The sequence below is a fragment of the Watersipora subatra genome, chromosome 6, assembly GCF_963576615.1.
Source record: "Watersipora subatra chromosome 6, tzWatSuba1.1, whole genome shotgun sequence".
In the NCBI taxonomy this organism is placed as follows: Eukaryota; Metazoa; Bryozoa; class Gymnolaemata; order Cheilostomatida; family Watersiporidae; genus Watersipora; species Watersipora subatra.
Window position 1 is genome coordinate 38,541,796 of NC_088713.1, and position 21,566 is coordinate 38,563,361.

Below are 21,566 nucleotides of genomic sequence, written 5' to 3' on the forward strand. Positions count from 1 at the left end.
GACTTAGTCTAAAATGTTTATAGATTGCAGGCCATCGTCTAAATTTGAAACACTAACAGACACTGCAAAATCACACTTTCACAGCTTGGAGAGACCATGGCCACTTGATAAGGTGACTTTTTATTCTCCAACGGTTTCTGGTTGGACAAATATCGAGATATCAACATTCCTATAGAAGCAGAATTACTAGCCGCTAACTATCTAGTTTGGTAAGCTTTGGCAGATGCAGTGATAAGCATTAGGCTCATCCTAAACATAAGGAGTGATGGATAAAAAGGGTTAACCAACCTGCGGCAAGACCACATGTCTGTCCATCATAGTTTACCGTGCACACACAGGAATAGTTGGTGTTGACATATTCCGAGTCAGCTAAAGGGGCATCGGGCATGCATGTGCCTCCATTCAGACAAGGGTTACTCTGACACGGATCCATCACCGAGCCTAGAGAAAATAGAAGCAGAAATTGAAATTATATTCAAGCAACGTGGTTCTTAGGCTATGGTCATTTGGAAGTGCATAAAGAAATATGGTTGTAAGTTCACAATCGTTTTTACGAAAAATGGCAACCTTGTTTACCACTGTCCATAAATAGTCAACAGGATAAGAACCTTTCAACACTTGACTTGCCAAGTTTTTTATTACACCTACTCAAAGTCTAAATGTAAGATTTCAATCCATTCTGTAACACACATTTGTAGGGGAATTGCCAGGCATTCAACAAGATACTTATGCTTGCATTGAGTAGCCATCAGGCCAGGTCTTTTACCAGTGTGACTATTATTATTGAAAACTTACTTAGCTGTAACATGCACTTACAGCAAAAATGCATACAATGATTAAGCCTACATCGTTAAATGCACATAAGTAAAAAACAGCCAGTCTTTAACTTCAGTTATGAGATACAGCTATTAACCAATGTCCATGACACAGATTTTACCTTCTGAAACATGGACCCTGCAAAAATGTTGCAATTCGTGATATATATCTAAATCTGTTCACAGATGAATATTGAAGTAATATCTGTAGAGGTCACATAACGGCATGTGTATGTGTGAAGTTTTATTTCGTGTAATTTATAGGTGAAACATAGAAAATAACAAAAATACGTAAAGCCAAAGGGACTGTCTGATAGTTGGAGACTAGCGACAGAACCACCCGCTTGCAGTTTGCAGAAGAACAGACACAGTTATGAGATGAGCGAGTAATACAGATATACAGATGAGCGAGCACTCGTAGCTCAAAAATCACTCGACCAGCTTCATTTTCATAGCACTTGAAGCCAAGTCATAAAAGTTTCATAAATACTTATTGAATAATTTAACTGCAAGGAACTACATATATTTTTGACCTTTATTAGTTTTAAAACATTGTATTTCAAAACTATTGGTTGTTTTTAATCTGGTACAGTAGCTGTGGTTAATTAATATATTTTGAAAATCAGCATCTACAAAAACGTTGACAAAATGCGGCACAAGCCAGGATTCGAAAAACATTTTTATAGGCATTATTTTTAATAAAGTAAAGCTATTAATTCCGGATGCTTTTGTTGTAACTTTTAAAATAATCTTTATAGCTTTTTTCTGTTATAGAAAAAACTCTATTCCATAAATCAAGTGAGGGTAGAAAATGTATCATACAGGTCATTGATTGTTTTGATGTCAAAGTATCTTCTCACATGGCGCATCATCAAAAGTACACACTGCAATTTACTGGTAAGTTTTGTAATGTAGCTTTGAAATGATATTTTTTCATTAATCGCTATTCCTAAAAACTGTGTATGACATTTTACAGAAACTGACATTTTGTTAATAAAAACTAAATCAAGTGAATCAAGGAAACGTTTTTGGGGTTTTTTAAAATTATCAAGTTTTTGGCTGTTTAGGATAAGATTATTTGCCAAACACTATTTTTCTACTTCCTTTAACTCATTCGCACCCAGGCGCGAGTTAACTCGCGTCTGTAATCTACTCCTTGCACCGTTATTTTCAAATTATAAAAAATAATTTTTGATAAGTTGGAAAGAAAATTTTTTGGCCAATCAGACAAACTTTAAATTATGCCTCTATGACGTCCCTGGCAAAAGTTATAACCAAATTAGTACAACCATCTCAACATCGACCAAAACCGGAAATCATCGTGCAGACTTGAAATTTTATGGTTCGCGATAATTCTTTTTCAACTCCAGGAGTAAATATGCAGCTTCAGAAGTGGTAAGACATTGAAAGACTGCATAAATTAAATTAAAACATTATTTTTAATGTTTCAAAGTTTTTATCAACTTCTAATTTTGCCAAATTGAATCGTTGTGCTCAAATAAAAATGCACTCTTCAGGCTGCCAGCCGCAGCCAGACTAACGTTATCTTTCAGTTTCTATAGGATCATATTGATTCTTAGAGCTGTCTATGAAGTCTGAAAAGTCAAGAACAGAGTTGTTGAACATATTTTTATTATTTGAAACATTTTCATGACGTTTTATTTGAGTTATATTAGCATATAGATTTGCTATGCTTTTGTTTGATGAATGATACTTGTGAGGAAAAGTTCGAAGTTAGAGTTTCATGATTTTCATGTTCATGACTAACTGCATATGTATAAATAATACTCATAACTATGTATTGTATGTAATAAATAAGTAATTTCAGTCAAACTTGGTATATTTTGCAACTTTTATGGTGCAAATCTAACTTTGTTTCAGAAAATGACAATCTTTTCAAAATTGGAAATTTCCTGAAACTACCTTCTTTGAGGCACGGATCTGCATAAAAGGGATACCAGTTATCTATATGAATGTAATTTATAATTTGAAATATGAGACTTGGCTGGTTCTTGTGTAATTTGAATGAGTAAATTATCTCAAGTCTGTCTCCTGTAGTAGTAATTTGAATTACGGCAACTTCTTAAAAGATTAGCGGTATCTGGGGCTAATCGCCTAGAAATTAGTCGTGTGCGAATGAGTTAAAGGTTTACTTGCAACAAAATTCACATTACATTTATTTAGTATCAAAATGTTCACCATGTCTTACTCTGTTGTGTTGTGGGTTCAAGATAGGTGAAAATGTGATTACAAGCTCTTAAAAGCTAAAAACCGAACAGTTATTTGCAGCCATCACGAAAACGCGCGAAATTTTTTTTCCCAAACAGGTTTACATACGGCAGTAAAATCTTGGCTCCTGATTGGTTTTAGTAATTGAGTTTTAGTAATCAAAACCTACATCATTACATTAGAAATCAATAGTTATAATTAGAAAGGAACACAAAATTCTAAATAATGTAGCAAAACTGATGTTATCATTCAAAAAGTGCTGCTAAAACGTAAGAGGTGCTCACTTAAAACTCATTAATCTAAGCCATTTTGAATAAAATTTTGGAATTTTCTGTTCCTTTCTAATTATAACTATTGATTTCTATTGTAATGATGTAAGTTTTGAATACTAAAGCTCAATTACTAAAACCAATCAAAAGCCAAAATTTTAATGCCGTATGTAAACCTGTTTGGGAAAGAAATTTCGTTGCCCGGGGATCTTGCTAACGCCCGACCCATACAAACACATGTTCTGAGGTAATTAATTATGCTTCAATAAATATATTGTCGTTGATAAAGGTAAGGAAACCACATCGATTAAATTGTGACCTGCAATCGCACTTTCGCGAGATCATGTAATGCTTGAAATTAATTAGTCTCAGTCGCGACCCTCAACATCACAATAAAAAGAGAGGGCTAGTGCATAATATCATCGGGAAAACATAGTACGGTGCTTGGAATCTGAGTTATTTATCATAAAAATAATCTGTACATGGAGAACTACTGACACTGACTCCTTTTTCATCTTCATTGGTTCTCTGGAGTTGTCCTACATTCGCCTGACACTAGGGTCATTATCGTAGTTGATAAATATAAGCGGTAAGCAGTAAAAATAAGCGGTAAGAGCGCACAATACTGCATTTGAAAATTGTGACGTCACAATTTTCGAGTCTACACCATTGAACATTTTTGCGGTAGAGCTCTGGGGAAATCCTATAAACACCAACCAATGTCTGTTTCATCATGCCAAACAATGGCTCATTCGAAAGCCAAGACTCTGATGTATTGAAATATATGATAAAAAATTATGTAATTGATATGCTTTGACAGTCTAAAAGAAATGTTATCACATCCTGTTGCTTTTCGCGTATTCACCTGATTTACCGGTATTATTACATCACCCTGCAATATCTGCTCAAGTTAATGTTAGATGTTGGTACTTGTAAACAAGATTGATACTGTACATCAGATTTAGCAAGTTTTGCTGCAAGATCTACTCCAATATTTACAAAATGGTTGTTAATACATTCAAAAGTCCTTAAAGGAACTGTAATTTTGGTGTTCTCTGCATCTATAGTAGACGGAACACCAGCTATGTCAAAGTCAACAGCATGAACCGCTGACTTCAAAAATTGTATGCATTGTTTTACTTTTGTATTATTTTAGTTTCATTGTTTATCAAAATATTTTATTGTTTTAAAATATAGTCTCAAACCCTCAAAAACCTTTGCCTATATTGACTGCTTTGCGAGATTATGGCTACATTTTGGCTGAATAAGGGCAGCCTTTTTCAAGGAGCAATATTGTCTCGACCGGATCGATACAAGTTAAATTGTGACGATTAAATTTATGATTATCTTTGTTGGTCTGATAACAGCCCACGGCTATGTTAATCTATCTTCAAATTATCAATTTGTTGTGATGCAATTTGTGTCATAGACAGTAGCTTCAGGAATCTGATTTTTTGACACAGTACAAATTTATAATAAAAAAACTTTGACTGCAATATTCTTTGACTGATGATGCATTTTTGAAGGAATAAAGACCTTTATCAAGAATCTCTCCAAAACAAGGAATACAAAGAATGTGAGGACGTAGAATGTATGATCTAGACCGAGCAAGTGCCTGCCGTTCAAAGGACCTGCTGACTAGCACCAAAGAGGTAATGCTAACTATTCTAGTTACGTATAAGACTTAATGCTGTTGAACATCACAATGTCTTTGATTTGAGAAAAACAAAACCAATTAGGAGTTATTCTCCCTTGAGCTGGTTTTGAACCAAAAATCATAGCGAGCTAGCGAAAAACCAGTTCAAATGTGACCAAAATTGGTCGTATTTGAGCTGATTCAAAGCCTTTTTTTGAGAAATTGAGAAGAAAGTAGATGCTATTGATGGAACTGGATCGTTATGTAAAAGTTGTTCTTCGCATATATACAGATTACGTATTGTGATGCTCCAATTTTCCTGCCTGACGGTAGCTACATCTTCAAAACGTGCTGCAGTTCATCTCTTACAATAAAAATTTCTGAAGATAAAATGACCCTACCTTTTGCAGCCATGATCCAAACTGTTGAATTATTATTTTTAAATGATGAGTGAGCATAAACAGGCGTCATGATTGGTAAACATGAGTGGTTAGCATGTGTAACATTTGTGTAGCCGATCGGTCTAATTACAACCAGTAACACCCTACAGTAGACTTTAACGAAAAACATTTCATGAAATGCTCGACTTTCAACTGGTTTGGGTAATTACTTGCAAAAGGTATTTGACTTACAATTGAGGCCGTAGTAATTGGCCTCACAGGTGCAGTTAGCCCTGTCCGGTAAGTTGACACAACTCTTTCCTCTGTCACTGCAAACGCCAGAAACTGAACACCAATCTTTTTTCTCACAGTGGTCTCCAAGTCGTTCTACAAAACACCATCTAATCAGTAAACCATACGAAAACATTAACAAAGACATGAATACCAATAGTATCATAGAAAATTCTCTTGACACCATCAACGACAAAACTATCTTTGCAAGTTTTGATGCTGCCCATAACAATGTTTCGTGATGGGCAGCAAGCCATAATTCGAACGGTGTAAAAGAACATGATGAAAACCATTTACAATTATTTAGAAAATTTATTAGAAAATTATAATTTTGTACACTCTGGTTCTTTATCTTGATATGTAGGTTTAACTACGTTGACAATCAAAAACTACCAACGACGCTTATAAATCTCTTAATTACTCATTCTTTTTCTAAAGGCGATGATCCCTGATATGAGCTGAACTAGGAAACTGCTACGAAGAAGCTACTAACAACACCAGATAACACAAGAATTATCAATCACCTGTCTGGCCAAGCTGAATATAACTAAACCTACTTATTAGCTGTTGCCGCTAGCAACGATAGCTGGCGACGTGAACAATGTTTCACAATGGTAAGCGCACTGAAGCGTAGCTATCCATAGGGTAGTCATGCATGAGTCATGGACTTATCCTGCTAATCAACACTCTAGCACTTGTCACCGTGGTCAGAGTGGTAAGCCATGGCAAGTTTATGTTAAAAAGGAGACTGTTAGCTGCGCAGCCGCACCAACAGTTTAATCACGAAACAGGAAGAATGTCGCTAAAATGATTAATAATCCAGTCTTAGATTTAGAATTTGGCAGTGCAAAGATAGTCATACAGCTAGTAATGAAGTTGATCATAGAGCTACTCATAGATCTAATAAAAGGGTTAGTCAGTGAATTAATCATAGAACAAGTTAGAGTTATCATACACTTATTCATGGAGCTGTATTAGTTAGTTATCAAGCTCTAGCACAAGATGTTCAACATTTCTGGTCGGAAGACATTAGTTTTCCCAAAATTAAGAACCTTGGTGCAAGAAACCACATGCATGTCAACCAGTTTTACTGAAATAAAGGATGACTTTGGATTCGTTACTCATAGGGGTTACGCGATACATTAGGTTCATGCCATTTGTCGTTCAACAGCCAATCCTCACAATTGTAGAATTTAGAGTTAAGGCCTGTGCACACAATCGCTCAAATCGCCGATTAGCTGTGCGATTGACCGCAACGATGGGCTGCTATGATGTCATTTTGCGATGAGCTGCCAACGTAATCGTCGCTAGCAACGATGCGATGAACTTTCAACATTGCATCTTGATTGGCTGTTTGTTGACCACATCAGATCCAATTTCAACAGTTGTGAAGATTGGTGTCAATTCATATTCCCAAGCTAAGAACTACGCTCGTGAGGAACTACACTTGTGATGAATTGCATAATCAAATTATTAAAAGATAACAAAAGGACCCACGATATCACTAATCGATTTAGTAATTTCTAATTGGTTGTTGGTTAGCGATCACCTACAGCTAAACTCTCATAGTGTGCACACCTTATCGTTGGTTATAATGTAAAAATAGCTAATCGTTGTAGTCCATTGTTCAGCTAAACGTTGATTTAAGCGATAGTGTGTCCGGGCCTTTAGACTTTTCAACCGTAGATAAAAACTGGTGCACCATTAAAAGCCCTGGATCGAGGTTTTTAGTTTAACAACTATAAGACCGATAATTGACCGATTGTTTCTTAAAAAACACACTTGGTATATGCTGAAAATGTATTTATTGGATGCGCTAGTGAGCTATGAAAAGAGTAATTGCAGCGTCAGTCATTTATTATTAGAAAGGGTTTGCAGCGAATAGCTGAATGTCTATGGATGAGCGCGGAACAAAACTAATGTGTATCGTACACCTCATTCAATGTAGGTATTATTTGATACTTTATAAGAAATCTGAAAACAGGCAAATGGCTTCAGGCAGCAGCTTTGGAAAAAAGGATGCCAGATGATAGCTGAACTTGAGCGAAAGTTCCGATAAGTTGAAGAGAGAGATCATTTCATATTAAATTGTATGATTATATCATAAGGGGTGTGTACATCAAGAAGTCAGTAATCATGCGGTACACTCAACTACTACAAGATGAGAAGCAGCATGCACAGTTTTTGTGGACCTTTTTGTCGATGAAATGGCGTTGCCAACCTATCATATGTATCAAAACTCACTGTTTCTGGGTAGTAAAAAGTATGGTACATAACAGGTTTGTTCGACATCCAATATCGGTATGGTAAGTTCACCTAAATTTATTTTCTTTTGTGTTGTACTCAAAAGTTCTGATCCCCTCAACTGGTTTAATTTGACACTTTTACTTAAAGTATAAAACTTGCTTCTTGTGACAACATAAACTGAGTTCTTGTCGACATTCTGCGAGCAGCTGGTGATGAACAAAAGATATTACAATATATTCCTATTCTATCTGCAACATTAGTATCAATATGTCTCCACGATGCAGTTAACCAGCAAGTTTGCATCAATCAGCAAGATGGAAATGGCAAAAATGAGCAGTTTTGTTACTCACAAATCTTTATCAAATGTTTCACGGTTGCGAATGATGGAAACAATTATTGCGAATGATACGTACGAAAATTCCACTCAAGCTATTCCATTTTAAACAATTTCTACGCCTCGGTCATTCCTATTTCGATTTGATGATACAGGAGTGTGTCGCTATGACATCTGACATATCCTTATCCTTTTTAATAAAGTGCCTGCCCTGCGCTAATCTGCAACAGGCATTGAATGTCTATTGAGACACTTAAGTCGTGGTAACTCAACGTGCACAAAACTCCAAATCTGCATCACCTATCCAATGGAAACATGGCGATTATCTGATTCTAGTAAACTAACCGAACATATGTGATAAACCTCAAGTCCAATGCTCTTTATAATGTGTGTTAAGAAAGCTGCCCTTCAATAAACTTCCTTATTACAGTGTCTTTTTAAGAGCAGTAGACAGCAACATAACAAGGACAATTTTATAAGGTACCAACAAAACTCCTTCGGAGCTCAAGAACCAAATAGAACATTTTTCAAAATAAAACACTTCGTCCCTTAGAGGTTGCACTTATAATGAAAATACAAAATGAAGATTGGATGCAGAACCAATGTAACAATTGACTAGACTTCATGAGTGGGTCCTTGTTAAGGTCTGTACAGAATACATAAATGTAAGTGCCTCAAGTTGAACATCCTGCTACTAAAACAACTTAGAGTGTTTCATCATTAATTGCTAAGGCAGTGACCTGCTTTAAATTATGGTTATTATAACCTTTACTATAATAAGAGCCGTGCCCATCCATCATTGCAGTTGCAAGTTGGGAAAAGAGAATGCATTGTACGGGAGTTGAACTAACGACATTCAGAACACCTGACTGCCAGGTAGCGCATACTTATTCGTTGTGTACACCTGATGATCTCTTTCAGCACACTAGACTGTCTGGGTACTAGTACAAATAACAAAACAAATCTATCTGTCTTAGACAAAGTCTTTTTTGCGTTTTATGTCACACTTTGACTCCCTTCACTGCTGCCCCTCGACTCGCCTCACCACCTCACTGCTACCCGCTGACTCATCTCACTGCAGCCCCTCGACTTGCCTCACTGCAGCCCCTCCACTTGCCTCACGGCTGCCCCTCGACACAGCTCATTGCTGCCCCTTGACATAGCTCAATACTAAAACTTTAAAGCCTGATTCCCATATACATCGCAAAGCACCGGCGACAGCACCACAGGCTATTAGCGGTGAAATGGGAACCTACGCGCCGGGTACCGCTGGTAGTTGCCGGCGGCGACGCCATAGTTTAGCGCTGTTCAAATTTCGCAAAAGACCGCAGGCAAAACCTCCCCGAAATGCACTGTACAGGTGAAGGTCACCATTATAGAAACGGCATGGGGAGCGAACACTTTATTTGATTACGCAATTATGTTTAGCGAGTAGCTTTATATGTGAACAGATGCCGGCGAGCCTAATGTCGCAAACATTTTGGGGCTCAAGTTACAGTCAGAGTCTCTTAACCGATATGGGAACCATGCTTAAGGGAATCATTGTCAATAGTGTTCGAGTCACAATAGATATTTGAAATGAAATGTTTCACGATATTTGTGATATTTTGTAAGGAATTTTCATAGTGAGCTGAACACGCACACATATCCTTGAGAGCTTCAACTTCGCATAGCATAACATCGTAACTTCTCATTACCATTAAGGGGTTGAACACAACACGCCGCTGTTACTTTGAGTACTTCATCCATAGGATTTCACATAATCTTTTAGAGAGAACTCTACTTTTCTATTCAGAAAATTGATAAAAAAAATGATTAGCAAAAATAGCAAACACCAACGACTGAAATGCGCAACAGGATATGACATATGGTAATACTAAGAAACTAATACTAGCTTGACATTCTCTCCTTTGCATCATAACTATCACATACTGCTGAATCTTACTGTGTCCTACTAGTTTTAGAGGCTAGCAAAGAACTCATAACTTCAAAACTAATACCCAAACACCAAATAGACAACAGCAATTACGAGGTAAACAAAGACCAAGGAAAGTATACATGACCGAAAATTGAGAAACACTGTGTTGAAGTCAGCTTCAAACAAATAGCACGCCTATAGCCTGTGACATTGATTAAGATGTATTTGGAAGTTGAGACATAGAGCTTCATCCCCAATAATCAATGCGATGCTAATGGACCTGTGGGAAGTGGGCTTAACCACTCATAAATTCAATGTAAACCATCTATCTTTAGGTAATTGAAACAAATTGGTTACACCTCAACAGTAAAGCCTCAAGACATGAATTAGATGTTTACAAAATGATTTTAAAGAGAGGTAAGGTAGATGATAGGCCCAAGGAGTACTTCAACTGACGTTGTAACAGCAAGTCCCTCCTAATGAAACGGCAAGCTGATATGCACGTTTGTACAAAGTGTAAACATTACCTTTTGTGACACAACATTTTTGTAAATTGACAGAAAAAAACTCCGAGACTTTCTATTTACATAAGCAGAAGAACACCATGGTTGGTAAATACTGACCAGATCTATGACTTGTAGTACAACTGTGAATACCAGACCTATGACTTGTAGTACAACTGTGAATACCAAATCTATGACTTGTATTAAAACTGTGAGTACCAGACCTATGACTTGTATTACAACTGTGAATACCAGATCTATGACTTGTATTACAACTGTGAGTACCAGACCTATGACTTGTATTACAACTGTGAATACCAGATCTATGACTTGTATTACAACTGTGAGTACCAGACCTATGACTTGTATTACAACTGTAAATACCAGATATATGACTTGTAGTACAACTGTGAATACCAGATCTATGACTTGTATTACAACTGTGAATACCAGATCTATGACTTGTATTACAACTGTGAATACCAGATCTATGACTTGTATTACAACTGTGAATACCAGATCTATGACTTGTATTACAACTGTGAATACCAGATCTATGACTTGTATTACAACTGTGAGTACCAGACCTATGACTTGTATTACAACTGTGAATACCAGATCTATGACTTGTATTACAACTGTGAATACCAGATCTATGACTTGTATTACAACTGTGAATACCAGATCTATGACTTGTAGTACAACTGTGAATACCAGATCTATGACTTGTAGTACAACTGTGAATACCAGATCTATGACTTGAATTACAACTGTTAGTCAAATAGTGATGAAAGAGGATTAAAAAGCTAGAAGGAAGACAAGCTAGTAGGCTAGCCAGAGAGGAAGTGGTATCTAATAGCTGAAACCTACTTGCTTATCAGAAAGACTCTTCAAACAGTGCCAAGTCATGCCATGTTGAATGCTGTTTTATCAGAAGAAATGACCAGTGAATGACCTTAATCATTGAAACGACATCTCCTTACTAGAGTTTGTGGCATAGGTATTGGTTTTGGTTTAATAGCAATTCTAGAATTTGATGACTGCAATCTGTGCAGTTATGCGACTGGCATGTAAGACTAATCTAATCACGCCAGATGTACCCTTATAATAGAATACAGCTGAAAAATATCCTATGGGTTACCTAAAGATAAATTGAGATGGTAATATGACAATGAGAAAACCTGTGGATAAGTCATAATTGCTGACATATTAAAGCACAAACACTATTATATACGAGATATATAAAACCTCGTATATAAAACCTAAGCTATACCACCTGCTGGCACTTGCTCACAAACAAAAGCTACTAACAAGTTAAACCCCATACCTGTAGGACAGCCTAGGTCAGGTGTTTAATAATCCACTGCCAAGAGGGCGATGTTTGGTTTACATATGTTTAATAGGACAACGAACTAGTATTTCAACTACAACTAGTCGATAATAGATAGAAAAACCAGCTCATGGACGTTTGAATGACGAATGATTGGTGCTTTTGACGTGCCTTACAACTTCAAGTGTCTATTGAGATAAGGCCGCGGTTTATTGATTACTGTATAATTCCAACAACTCCCATTTCAATTAATTTTATCTACTGTAAATGCTCAAAATGCTCAAACTCCTTTGTTCTAGGTTTAATTGCTAGTTTTGAAATAAAATGAATATATTACAATTATCTGCAATAGTCATCAATCAATTGATATTCATTAACTATTTGCAGCATAACGCCGTGTTTTAATTTTGACATTTAGTCAAGGTAATTCAGTAAGACCAACGTTGAGATGGAGTTGTCTTCACTACCAAACGAGTTTATATAAAATGTGGTCATGTGTTAGGCTATTTTAGGCTGCACAGAGGTGATTGTGAAGTTTTTTACGTAAAAAACTAACGAGAGAGTGAATTTAATCAATATAAAGATACATGTCAACTGAATCAGAGCTGCTGAAGTACGCATACCTTTACCAAAATAAACAGCTTTCAAGAAATAACTCCAAGTTATCTTGGATAAAATTGTTTTATTGGATAAAGTTAATCCAATAAAAGCTCATGTTACAATGACTGTTTCAATATACGATGTTTTTAAATAATAAAATATCTATATGGAAAGACTCTTGAAACAAAATCGTGCCTTACGAATCACAGCCACCAAAACTGCTAGATTTCTAAACATATAGACCTAAATAGGTAGTCTCATCAATTATATGTGCACGTCATGAAAAGAATTAAAAAGTGACTCATTTAATAATCGTTGCAATCGTATCACTTCTATGTTACATACAACCATTTCAGAAACTGCTGACTCCTAGACGAACTACTCACTAATCAAATCCTCTCTGATACAATAAAGTGCTGATTGTCTTTAACAAGGTATAATAAGAGAGTTTGCATTGAAATTTGTAGTTGTCTTCCTTGTTAAAATGACTAGTTGGCATATTCAATTATGGCTTTTTTTCGCCAACCACCAGATAGGTCATCATAGTGCTGGGGGGGGGGGACCTTTGCCTAGGCTGCTTACAATGTTGTGCAGTGGAGTCGCCCTTTCTGTAGACAACCTTCACCCCCTCTATACAAATATACTCTTGCTTAACTGGAATGCACTAGGATTTGTACCCCCGCCCTTTCGAATGGAAGTATTCCAGATAAACTTTGTAGGTGAATGTAAATAATGTAGTTCATGATGCTCACATAAAAAAAATAAGAAAACCTAATTAATCATAAAACTAAACCTAGCTAGTTGAGTATAAAAATCATCAGCAATGTTTGTCGCTATAGTAAAAATATCAGTAAACTAAAATACAAAAATGTAAGCTGATTTTTATAAAAACTCAATCCAACTCTATACCTGTGTAAGAACACACAACCGTGCTTGAAGCACTTGTTTCAGCATGCCGCAAACCTTTAAACACGTTGTCTAAGGTTATAACAGTAGCTAAAGTGTCCCCATTCCATAAACCTTTTGCTCAAATATACGATACGCTTGTGGTAATTTGTTAAATTGTCTACAAATGAGCACTTGCTAAAGCATGCAGCATAACACTAAACTCTTGTTGAAACAAGTCATTCAGCATTATATAGAGAATTTTCAGGGAGAACATTCAAAGGCAATTCTTAAGGACTGGCAGTAGAGTTAAAAGGAGGTGATAGCATGGAGAATGTTTCACAAAATTGAAGAGTGTGGCATGTTCAAACAGTGGTTAAATGCAAATGGCAAGTCCTAATTAGTGCTTAAAGACATCTGACATGTTCCAGCAAGTGGTTGAAGGCATGTGATAAAAGCTAACCACCGCTTAGAGATAGATGTATAACAACTTCCACTTAGTGTCTAAAGGAAAGGCGCATGCCCCGACTAGGGCACATGGCATGCTGCAACAAGTGGTTAAAAGCACATGGCGTTCTACAAATGGTTAAAGACGAACTTACACAAATTTCTTATATATTATATCAGAAAGTATCGGGTATTTTACTAACATTTGAGATCGTTTTTGCTGTTTGAGGTGATCTGAATGCGAGGATGTTTCTAGATTAAAACCGATAAAAATTCATCACGATTAAAATGTTCAGATCAGTTGTAAGTGCGATTACGATGTCTAAAATTACAAAGAAGCCGGCAGAATAGAGACGTGTAAAGCTTCAACTACTGATGTCATGACGGATGTACTTTTCTTCCGAGCATTCTAATCTCGATCAAGTTTTGTCATGTTTAAACTTGAAACATCCTGGCAATCAGATCACCTCAAACAAAAAACAAAGCGCAAATGATAGAAAAATACCGATACTTTCTGACAAAATCTACAAAAAAATAGTGTAAGTTCATCTTTAAAGGCACATGATATGCTACAACAAGTGTTTGAAGGCACATGATATGCTGCAACAAGTGTTTGAAGGAACGTGATAAGCTACAACAAGTATTTAAAGGCACATGGCATGCCACAACAAGTGGAAAAAGCAGATAGCGTGTTAACACATGGCACTCTGCAACTCAAAGATGTCAGTTTTATTGCCAACAATGGCCACCTTCAGAAATACCAATCTCTCTTAATGGCATTGCAAGTAAGTAATAAGTAGCATGATATGCGCTCCATAAATAACCTGCTGTAGTTGTGACTCATCCTCATTTCCTAAAATGTGTCATAGAAACCTGAACAGACAGACACCCATTAAGAGGGATCAACCATAGCCAGCAGTGCAAGACATGAGAAAAAAGGAAGGTTGTGCGCAGGGGTCTCCCCTGACAGATTTAGAAGACATTTGAATCTAAACATCAATGTTTGCTCGCAAATGCCATGCAGTGTAATGATAGAGACACAGTAAAACAACCAATAACATATCTTGATGAAGTATGTAACGATACTTCACAATCGGTTCATGAAAATAGATGCCACTGCATGCATTGACAATTGACATTAATCTGGTGCTATAGAGTAAATTTTATTGCCAGTTGTCATTTCTTTTATGCAAAAGAACTGACAACTCCTAAATTGGTTTTAAAACAAATTAGGTATGTGGCTAACTCAGCTCACAGTTCGGGAGTAAGAGTGCGAGTGAAACTTGTTAAACCGGCAAAGAGAGTTGTCTGCTCACAACAGTAAACAACTGCACTTTACTAACAACTATAAACTTAGGTCCTTCAGAGCGAGCATAGCATGAGCTGCACTGAAGGATTTTTTATATTTTATCATATGAATCATTTTTATCAATTAAGCTCGTTTTTAAGATTGTATTAGATCCTGTTGAACCTATTCCAAATACCAACAAGGGCAATAAATTCTTCAAATAATTACATAATTTATTCGTGTTTATTATTTTTACACATTAGTTTTGATTTCCACGAACTTTTTCTACTTTCACCTGCAACATTGTAAATTGAGAAATACGGAACATCGCGTGTTGGAAATTATGTTTAACTTTGAGATGAAAATTTATTTCAATTTTACATCAAATGTCTATTTTAATTTTAAGTCGAATGTTGCACAATTTGTATAGAAAGCTTATCAGACCTCAAAGTTAGACTGTGTACTTATCCATAGATCCTAAAACAGTACTACAGTAAACAGCTTTCAACTACTCTATAACAAAACTGCTACAAATCTTTCTTGCTGTTTTATACTGGAAAAAATATTTTTCATCGTTGATAGTTCAAAAGGTCCTTTACCCTAATAATCGCTGCACTACCTTATTGGTCCTATGAACAGGTTACTCTACTAAAATGATGCTATAACGCTGTTTGCTGGAGTAATACAGACCGTATCCACATAATCAATGTACCACATTTCTAGCTTTAATTCTCACCAAACTACTTTCATACAATCGATGGAATTTAACTTGCACAGAGTTTATAACATAAAGTGAAAGGGAGTGAGTAGCAGCTTTAAAACATCTGTGCTGTCTACTCAACTGTAAATGTATAATATTAAATGAAAATTGTGAAAGTGGTACAATTACAGCAATTAAAATTCGCAAAAAATTATTACGCAATAAAAATTATTTCTATTAATTATTATTTTAATTTTGTATCTAGAGACTTGTCCGTACCGTGCTAGCCATTTACTGTGCTTCATTTTTATGAACATTATTATTTGTCTATAATCGTCAGACATTAAAAATGTAACAAACACACTTTACATATAAAATCTCATAAGCTTTGTGAACCCCTCCATTACCCTAGCTGAATATGGCTAAAGAACTCGGGCTCATTTTATGTAGTCAAAGCGAGACTTTTGAAGTAAGAATATCTTGGAACAGCTCAGTTTTTAATTGGTAAATAAAATAATAACAAATAGAATTAGCCAATATGTCATGTACGTGATATGAAAGCTTAAAACAGCCCAACTTTCCCTAAAAAATTATGTCGCAGTTTGTTATGAAAATGCGTAATGGCCAGCACCTAAATACAGCAAGACCGCAAGGGAGACAAATCCAGGTTTCACTTCCATTAATACAAAAAATGCATGAAATGCTTTTGCTTTCAAATAGTAAAGCATGTGTTGAATTTTAGAAGAGTAAACTCAGTGATATATAAGTGCTTGGTTACTTTTGCATAAAAAAGGATTCTTCTCTTTAATATTTCTATTCTGTATCCATCATTCTAGATGTCCCACAACCCATCAAAGCAAAACTGCTCTATTTATTCAAGGCAAGTGTTAGCTCAGAGAAGTCACCGTGTAAAGTCTAGGAGCCGGTACAACCACTAAAGAAGGATACTGGGTAGCAAAAGAGCCTACTGACTATAAAGGACTGATGACAACCTAAGACAGGTAGACCCCTAGTAACCTAAATGACCACCTATTGTATTGCTAGCACTATGGAAGGTCCTATGAAAGACCCAAGGTCCTCACACTAAATTAAGAGCCAGCGAGTTACCAACTTGAATTCACCAGATCCTCTTATCTGAAATAGGCATCAGCTAAACATGAGTATGTAATATGAATGTAATGGACAGAGATTGTCACATTAAGTACCTGTACATGAACAGCTGGTCAAATGAACTGACGTGCTGCTTTCATAAAACAACAAATGTCGTAGGTAACTAAATCTGAACTTATACAAAATTTAGGTGGATTTTATCAGAAAGTATCGATATTTTTCTATCATTTATGATTGTATTTGATATTTGGGGCGATCTGACTGCCAGGATGTTTCAGGACTAAAATCAACAAAACTTGATCGCTGTAAAAACGCTCAAAAGAAAAATATGTATGAAATGACGTCCCTAGTTGTTATCATTACGTTAGCTGATATCGGCTATTGATTTTAAGTTGGAACATTATACGTCTCTATTCTGTCGATCTTTTTGTAGTACTATAGACATCATAATCGCACTTTCACTTTATCTCCTTGTTTCAACCGCGACCAAGTTTTGTCAATTTTAATCTTGAGACATCCTGGCAGTCGGATTCCCTCAAACATCAAAAACAACCGCGAATGATAGAAAAATACCGATACTTTTTGATAAAACCCAATAAATGTTGTGCAAGTTCATATCTAAGCTCATATGATTCAGGTACTAATCTTTTTGAGATTATTAAAAGTTGAGACAGATCAAATAGTAAAAGCAGAGACAAAAACATTCTGGATACCATGGAGAGGCTTGTTGGTAGTAGTGAGAGCCTACCAAATTGGGTAGCCTCAGCCAGTAAGCCAATGACAAGCCTAGGTATTCAGCAATAAGCCAATGACAAGCCTAGGTGTTAAACAATAAGCCAATGACAAGCCTAGGTGTTAAACAATAAGCCAATGACAAGCCTAGGTGTTGAGCAATAAGCCAATGACAAGCCTAGGTGTTCATCAATAAGCCAATGACAAGCCTAGGTGTTCAGCGGGCTCACATTCAATCACAATGAAACAAACAAGAGGTATGCCTACATATTTACATATGAGTAGCAAAGACTAGAAACATCCTGATTGGAACAACTGTTTAATGACTTACCGTCGGGACAATCGCAGCTATAACTGCCGTCAGCATTTTGACACGTGCCTCCAAATAAGCATGGCTGAGATGTACACTCATCTATGTCTAACTTACAATTGCTGCCTTCAAAGCCTGCAAGGTTAAAGGTCAAAGCCATGCAAGTACATGCTGCAAGCCATTACAGATAGGAAGAGTTGTTAGCAAGTAAATTATTCTGCAAGTATGAACAAGGCATTTAACTCTTTCACTAAGGAATTTTTGCTCAATCTGACGGAATTAATTCACGACAAATTTTTTTTGGTGACATGCGATTTTTGCGTTAAAAGCTAGAACTTTTGTCTAAGAGCTTTCATTTTTAGAATCAGCAAAAAACTCGACACAACAATCAATGCATTTGACCAACAAAATCCATGTTACATATTTATAGTTTAGTAAAACAGGCTGCAGCAAAAAAAGCTCTTATTTTCGCGATTCGACTAAAATGCAGACCTTCCTTCTTTCATATAAAATATAGTTATTAGAAATATTGGTAACGGTGCATCTTAAGTCAGTACAACGCGCATACAACACATGAGTAATGGACATACAAGGCGCTTGCATTGCACAAACATTGTGGATACAACGCGCATACACTATAATCACAACGCACATACAAGGCACTTGCATTGCACAAACATTGTGGATACAACGCGCATACACTATCATCACAACGCACATACAACGGTGAATAGAAAGTAACTAGTATACTTTGTGTAATATTTTAGACCTGTTACCAGACTATAAATATAAATAGAATATTGAATAATAATATAATATTATTACTACTATTATTATTATTATTACACATTAATATTATTAATAATATGAATGTGCATACAACGCGCATGCGTTGTATGCGCGTTGTACCGACCTAAGATGCACCGTTACCGAAATATTTTAGGCCAACAGTTGAACAAACTTTACTAGCAGAAATACGTTTAGGTAGCGGTTACAATTTTTTCCATTCCATCTTAAAACAAAAATAAAAAAAACAAAACTAACTGGTTCCTTGTTTTAAAAAAAAAACAAAACGATGAACCAGTATCTTTAATTTGTTTTGTGGCAAAACTTAGGGTGGATCTGCTAACTCCGTGATCTGTGATCAATGTTTTTATAGAATTACTTAGGCATGCCGTTATAAGGGCTTTCCAGCCGAATGAACGATATACACGAGCCGTTATAAGGGCTTTACGGAGCAAAAGTGTTAAGAGATCAGCTTTTATAGTTATAAGTGCCTACAACAAGTTCCCATACCAACCTGCAAAAATAATATAATGGAATCACTATCGTATGCAGTTGTACATGAAACTTACACCAAAGATGAGATAAAATAAAAACTTTGCATAACACAAGTTATGACCAACTGATCAAATCATATAGAACATTGTAAACTCTCCCAATCCGGGCCATAACCCAAGATAATTATGTTGAATATTCAAAGTTTGTCAGATGGGAGTAAATGGGATAGTATTTTTACACGAATGTGATGGATGTTACATTATGGTTCCAACAAAGAATCGCAACTCCAAAGTGTTCAACGTTAATATCACTGACAAATTATAATTTACTTTGTTTTGTTGGTTTCTATCATTATTACCATTTTTACTATTTATTCTTACTTATTATTAATATCATTTCATTACTATTATCATAATTGGATTGAGTAGAAAAAAAGAACATAATTCTTAAGGATATCTTCATATTTTCATTTTTTGTTAGCAAAACTTCATAACTCTTTTGAAAAATGACTGATTGTAAACCGATATGTCAGAACTAAAGGCTGGTTCACACTATGTCGCCGTATCTCGGCGTTGATGCAACAATACTTCGGTGATTGTCGATGATGACAATGTTCACACTAGCACAAAACCATTCGCGTTTGTATCAGGGAACAGTCGTCGACATTACGTTCTCATATATAACGCGGTCACTGGAGTGTCAGCGATGGGCGTGGCCTAATTAATAACCAACCATTGAGACGCGCGTAAACATTCGCGTTTCGGTTTAGTAGCAAAAGCTAGTACCACACGCATCGAGTGATGGCTTTTGTTGAAGATGGATAGAAAATTAAAACTAAGAAAAGTACTTGGCTTAGCATTGCTCAGACGAAGCAACCAATTTAGACAACAGCAGCAGCAGAGCTTTACACCTGAAAGAGACATAAAAGAAGATGGTGGGTGCGTCCAGCCTAGAAAAAAAGAAACCAAGGACAATTTAACGCACTCTATTATACATTGCGCAATGAGAGCTGTGAAATGTTTTTTTCAGTGAGTAAATGTACATAGGCCTTACAAGAATATTTTCATAAACTTATCATAAACAAAACGAATCAGTATAAAAATGTGGTCGTGTGTCACTGGTCCCTGCTAGTCCAACGAGTGTAATATAGTCCTGCAGCAACAATCATAAACAGAAACCACGCTATCCGCGATCGCGAATTGTCTTCGCCGAAATGGTTCACATTACACGTGCTGTCGTCGATGTTCCGCGAACTATCGGGAAAGTTTGACGGCTGCAAACTTTCCCGACGTGTCCGCGATGCTTCGTCGATGCCACCAATTTACGGTTCACATAATCGACGATGAACGCCGAAAGGGAAACGCCGAGATACGGCGATATAGTGTGAACTGGCCTTAAGAGTCATGTATCCTCAGCGATCGTAAAGATTTCTTAACAAAACTTGTCATGCATCATGCAAATCAACAGTAGAACCGTGCAACCATCAACAAACAGTAACATGAAGATAGATTAAATAAAAAAACATATAACCAAGAAATAAAACAATCGTTAAAACCAAATCAAATTAATTGCATCTTTCTTTTTACCTGCCGAAGCCCTAGTTGGACTGCAATGAGTGAGAAGAAGCAGCATTAACAGCCCACTTAAAAAGTAGAGATAACTTTCTTTAGGGCACAGTGCTTGTTCACGTAAGGCCTACATTACTAAAGTGCGGTGTGTAAAAATTGAATTCAATAAAATCGGTTATGTCAAAGTATTTTGTGTTTATAAATGTTCAAGTTAATCAGTGAGTATAACGTTTCACTGTCGAAACTAACCCCCATCAGTTATCTGCCAACACAGAAGATGATAGATATAGCAAAATGACAGATTTTAGTATTTAGTAACATTGAGGTGTGAGAAAGCAAGAACATTATTTCATTAGTAGAAGGTTTAACGAAATAGGAAATGCTATGCTTAAAGCAGCATACTAAAGTCATGATGGTTATAAGCAGGTATTTGAGGGCAGAGGTCCACTGGGTAGAGGAATAAAAAACTGGGGAGAAAGGAACAGTGGGAAAAAGGAGAATAAAAAGGGAGGAGAGGAAAAGGAGGAGAGGAAATGGAGGAGAGGAAAGAGAGGAGAGGAAGGGGAGGAGAGGAAAGGGAGGAGAGGAAAGGGAGGAGAGGATATGGAGGAGAGGAAAGGGAGGGGAGGAAAGGGAGGAGAGGAAAGGGAGGAGAGGAAAGGGAGGAGAGGAAAGGGAAGAGAGGAAAAGGAG

The 21,566-nt window shown here is 36.3% G+C and overlaps 1 protein-coding gene across 2 annotated transcripts in view; it reads right to left on the reverse strand.

The window, feature by feature from the left end:
- The window catches only part of LOC137398938 (fibropellin-1-like), a 78,718-nt gene that overhangs the window by 8,655 nt on the left and 48,497 nt on the right, over positions 1-21,566 (reverse strand). The window contains exons 12-14 of one of the 2 annotated variants that reach the window (XM_068085098.1): positions 18,046-18,159; positions 5,582-5,716; positions 289-441 (exon numbers count right to left, since the gene is read on the reverse strand). In XM_068085098.1, the coding sequence (XP_067941199.1) occupies positions 289-441; positions 5,582-5,716; positions 18,046-18,159 (402 nt within the window). The remainder of the gene's footprint in view (positions 1-288; positions 442-5,581; positions 5,717-18,045; positions 18,160-21,566) is intronic. The other variant, XM_068085099.1, reaches the window with a different exon arrangement.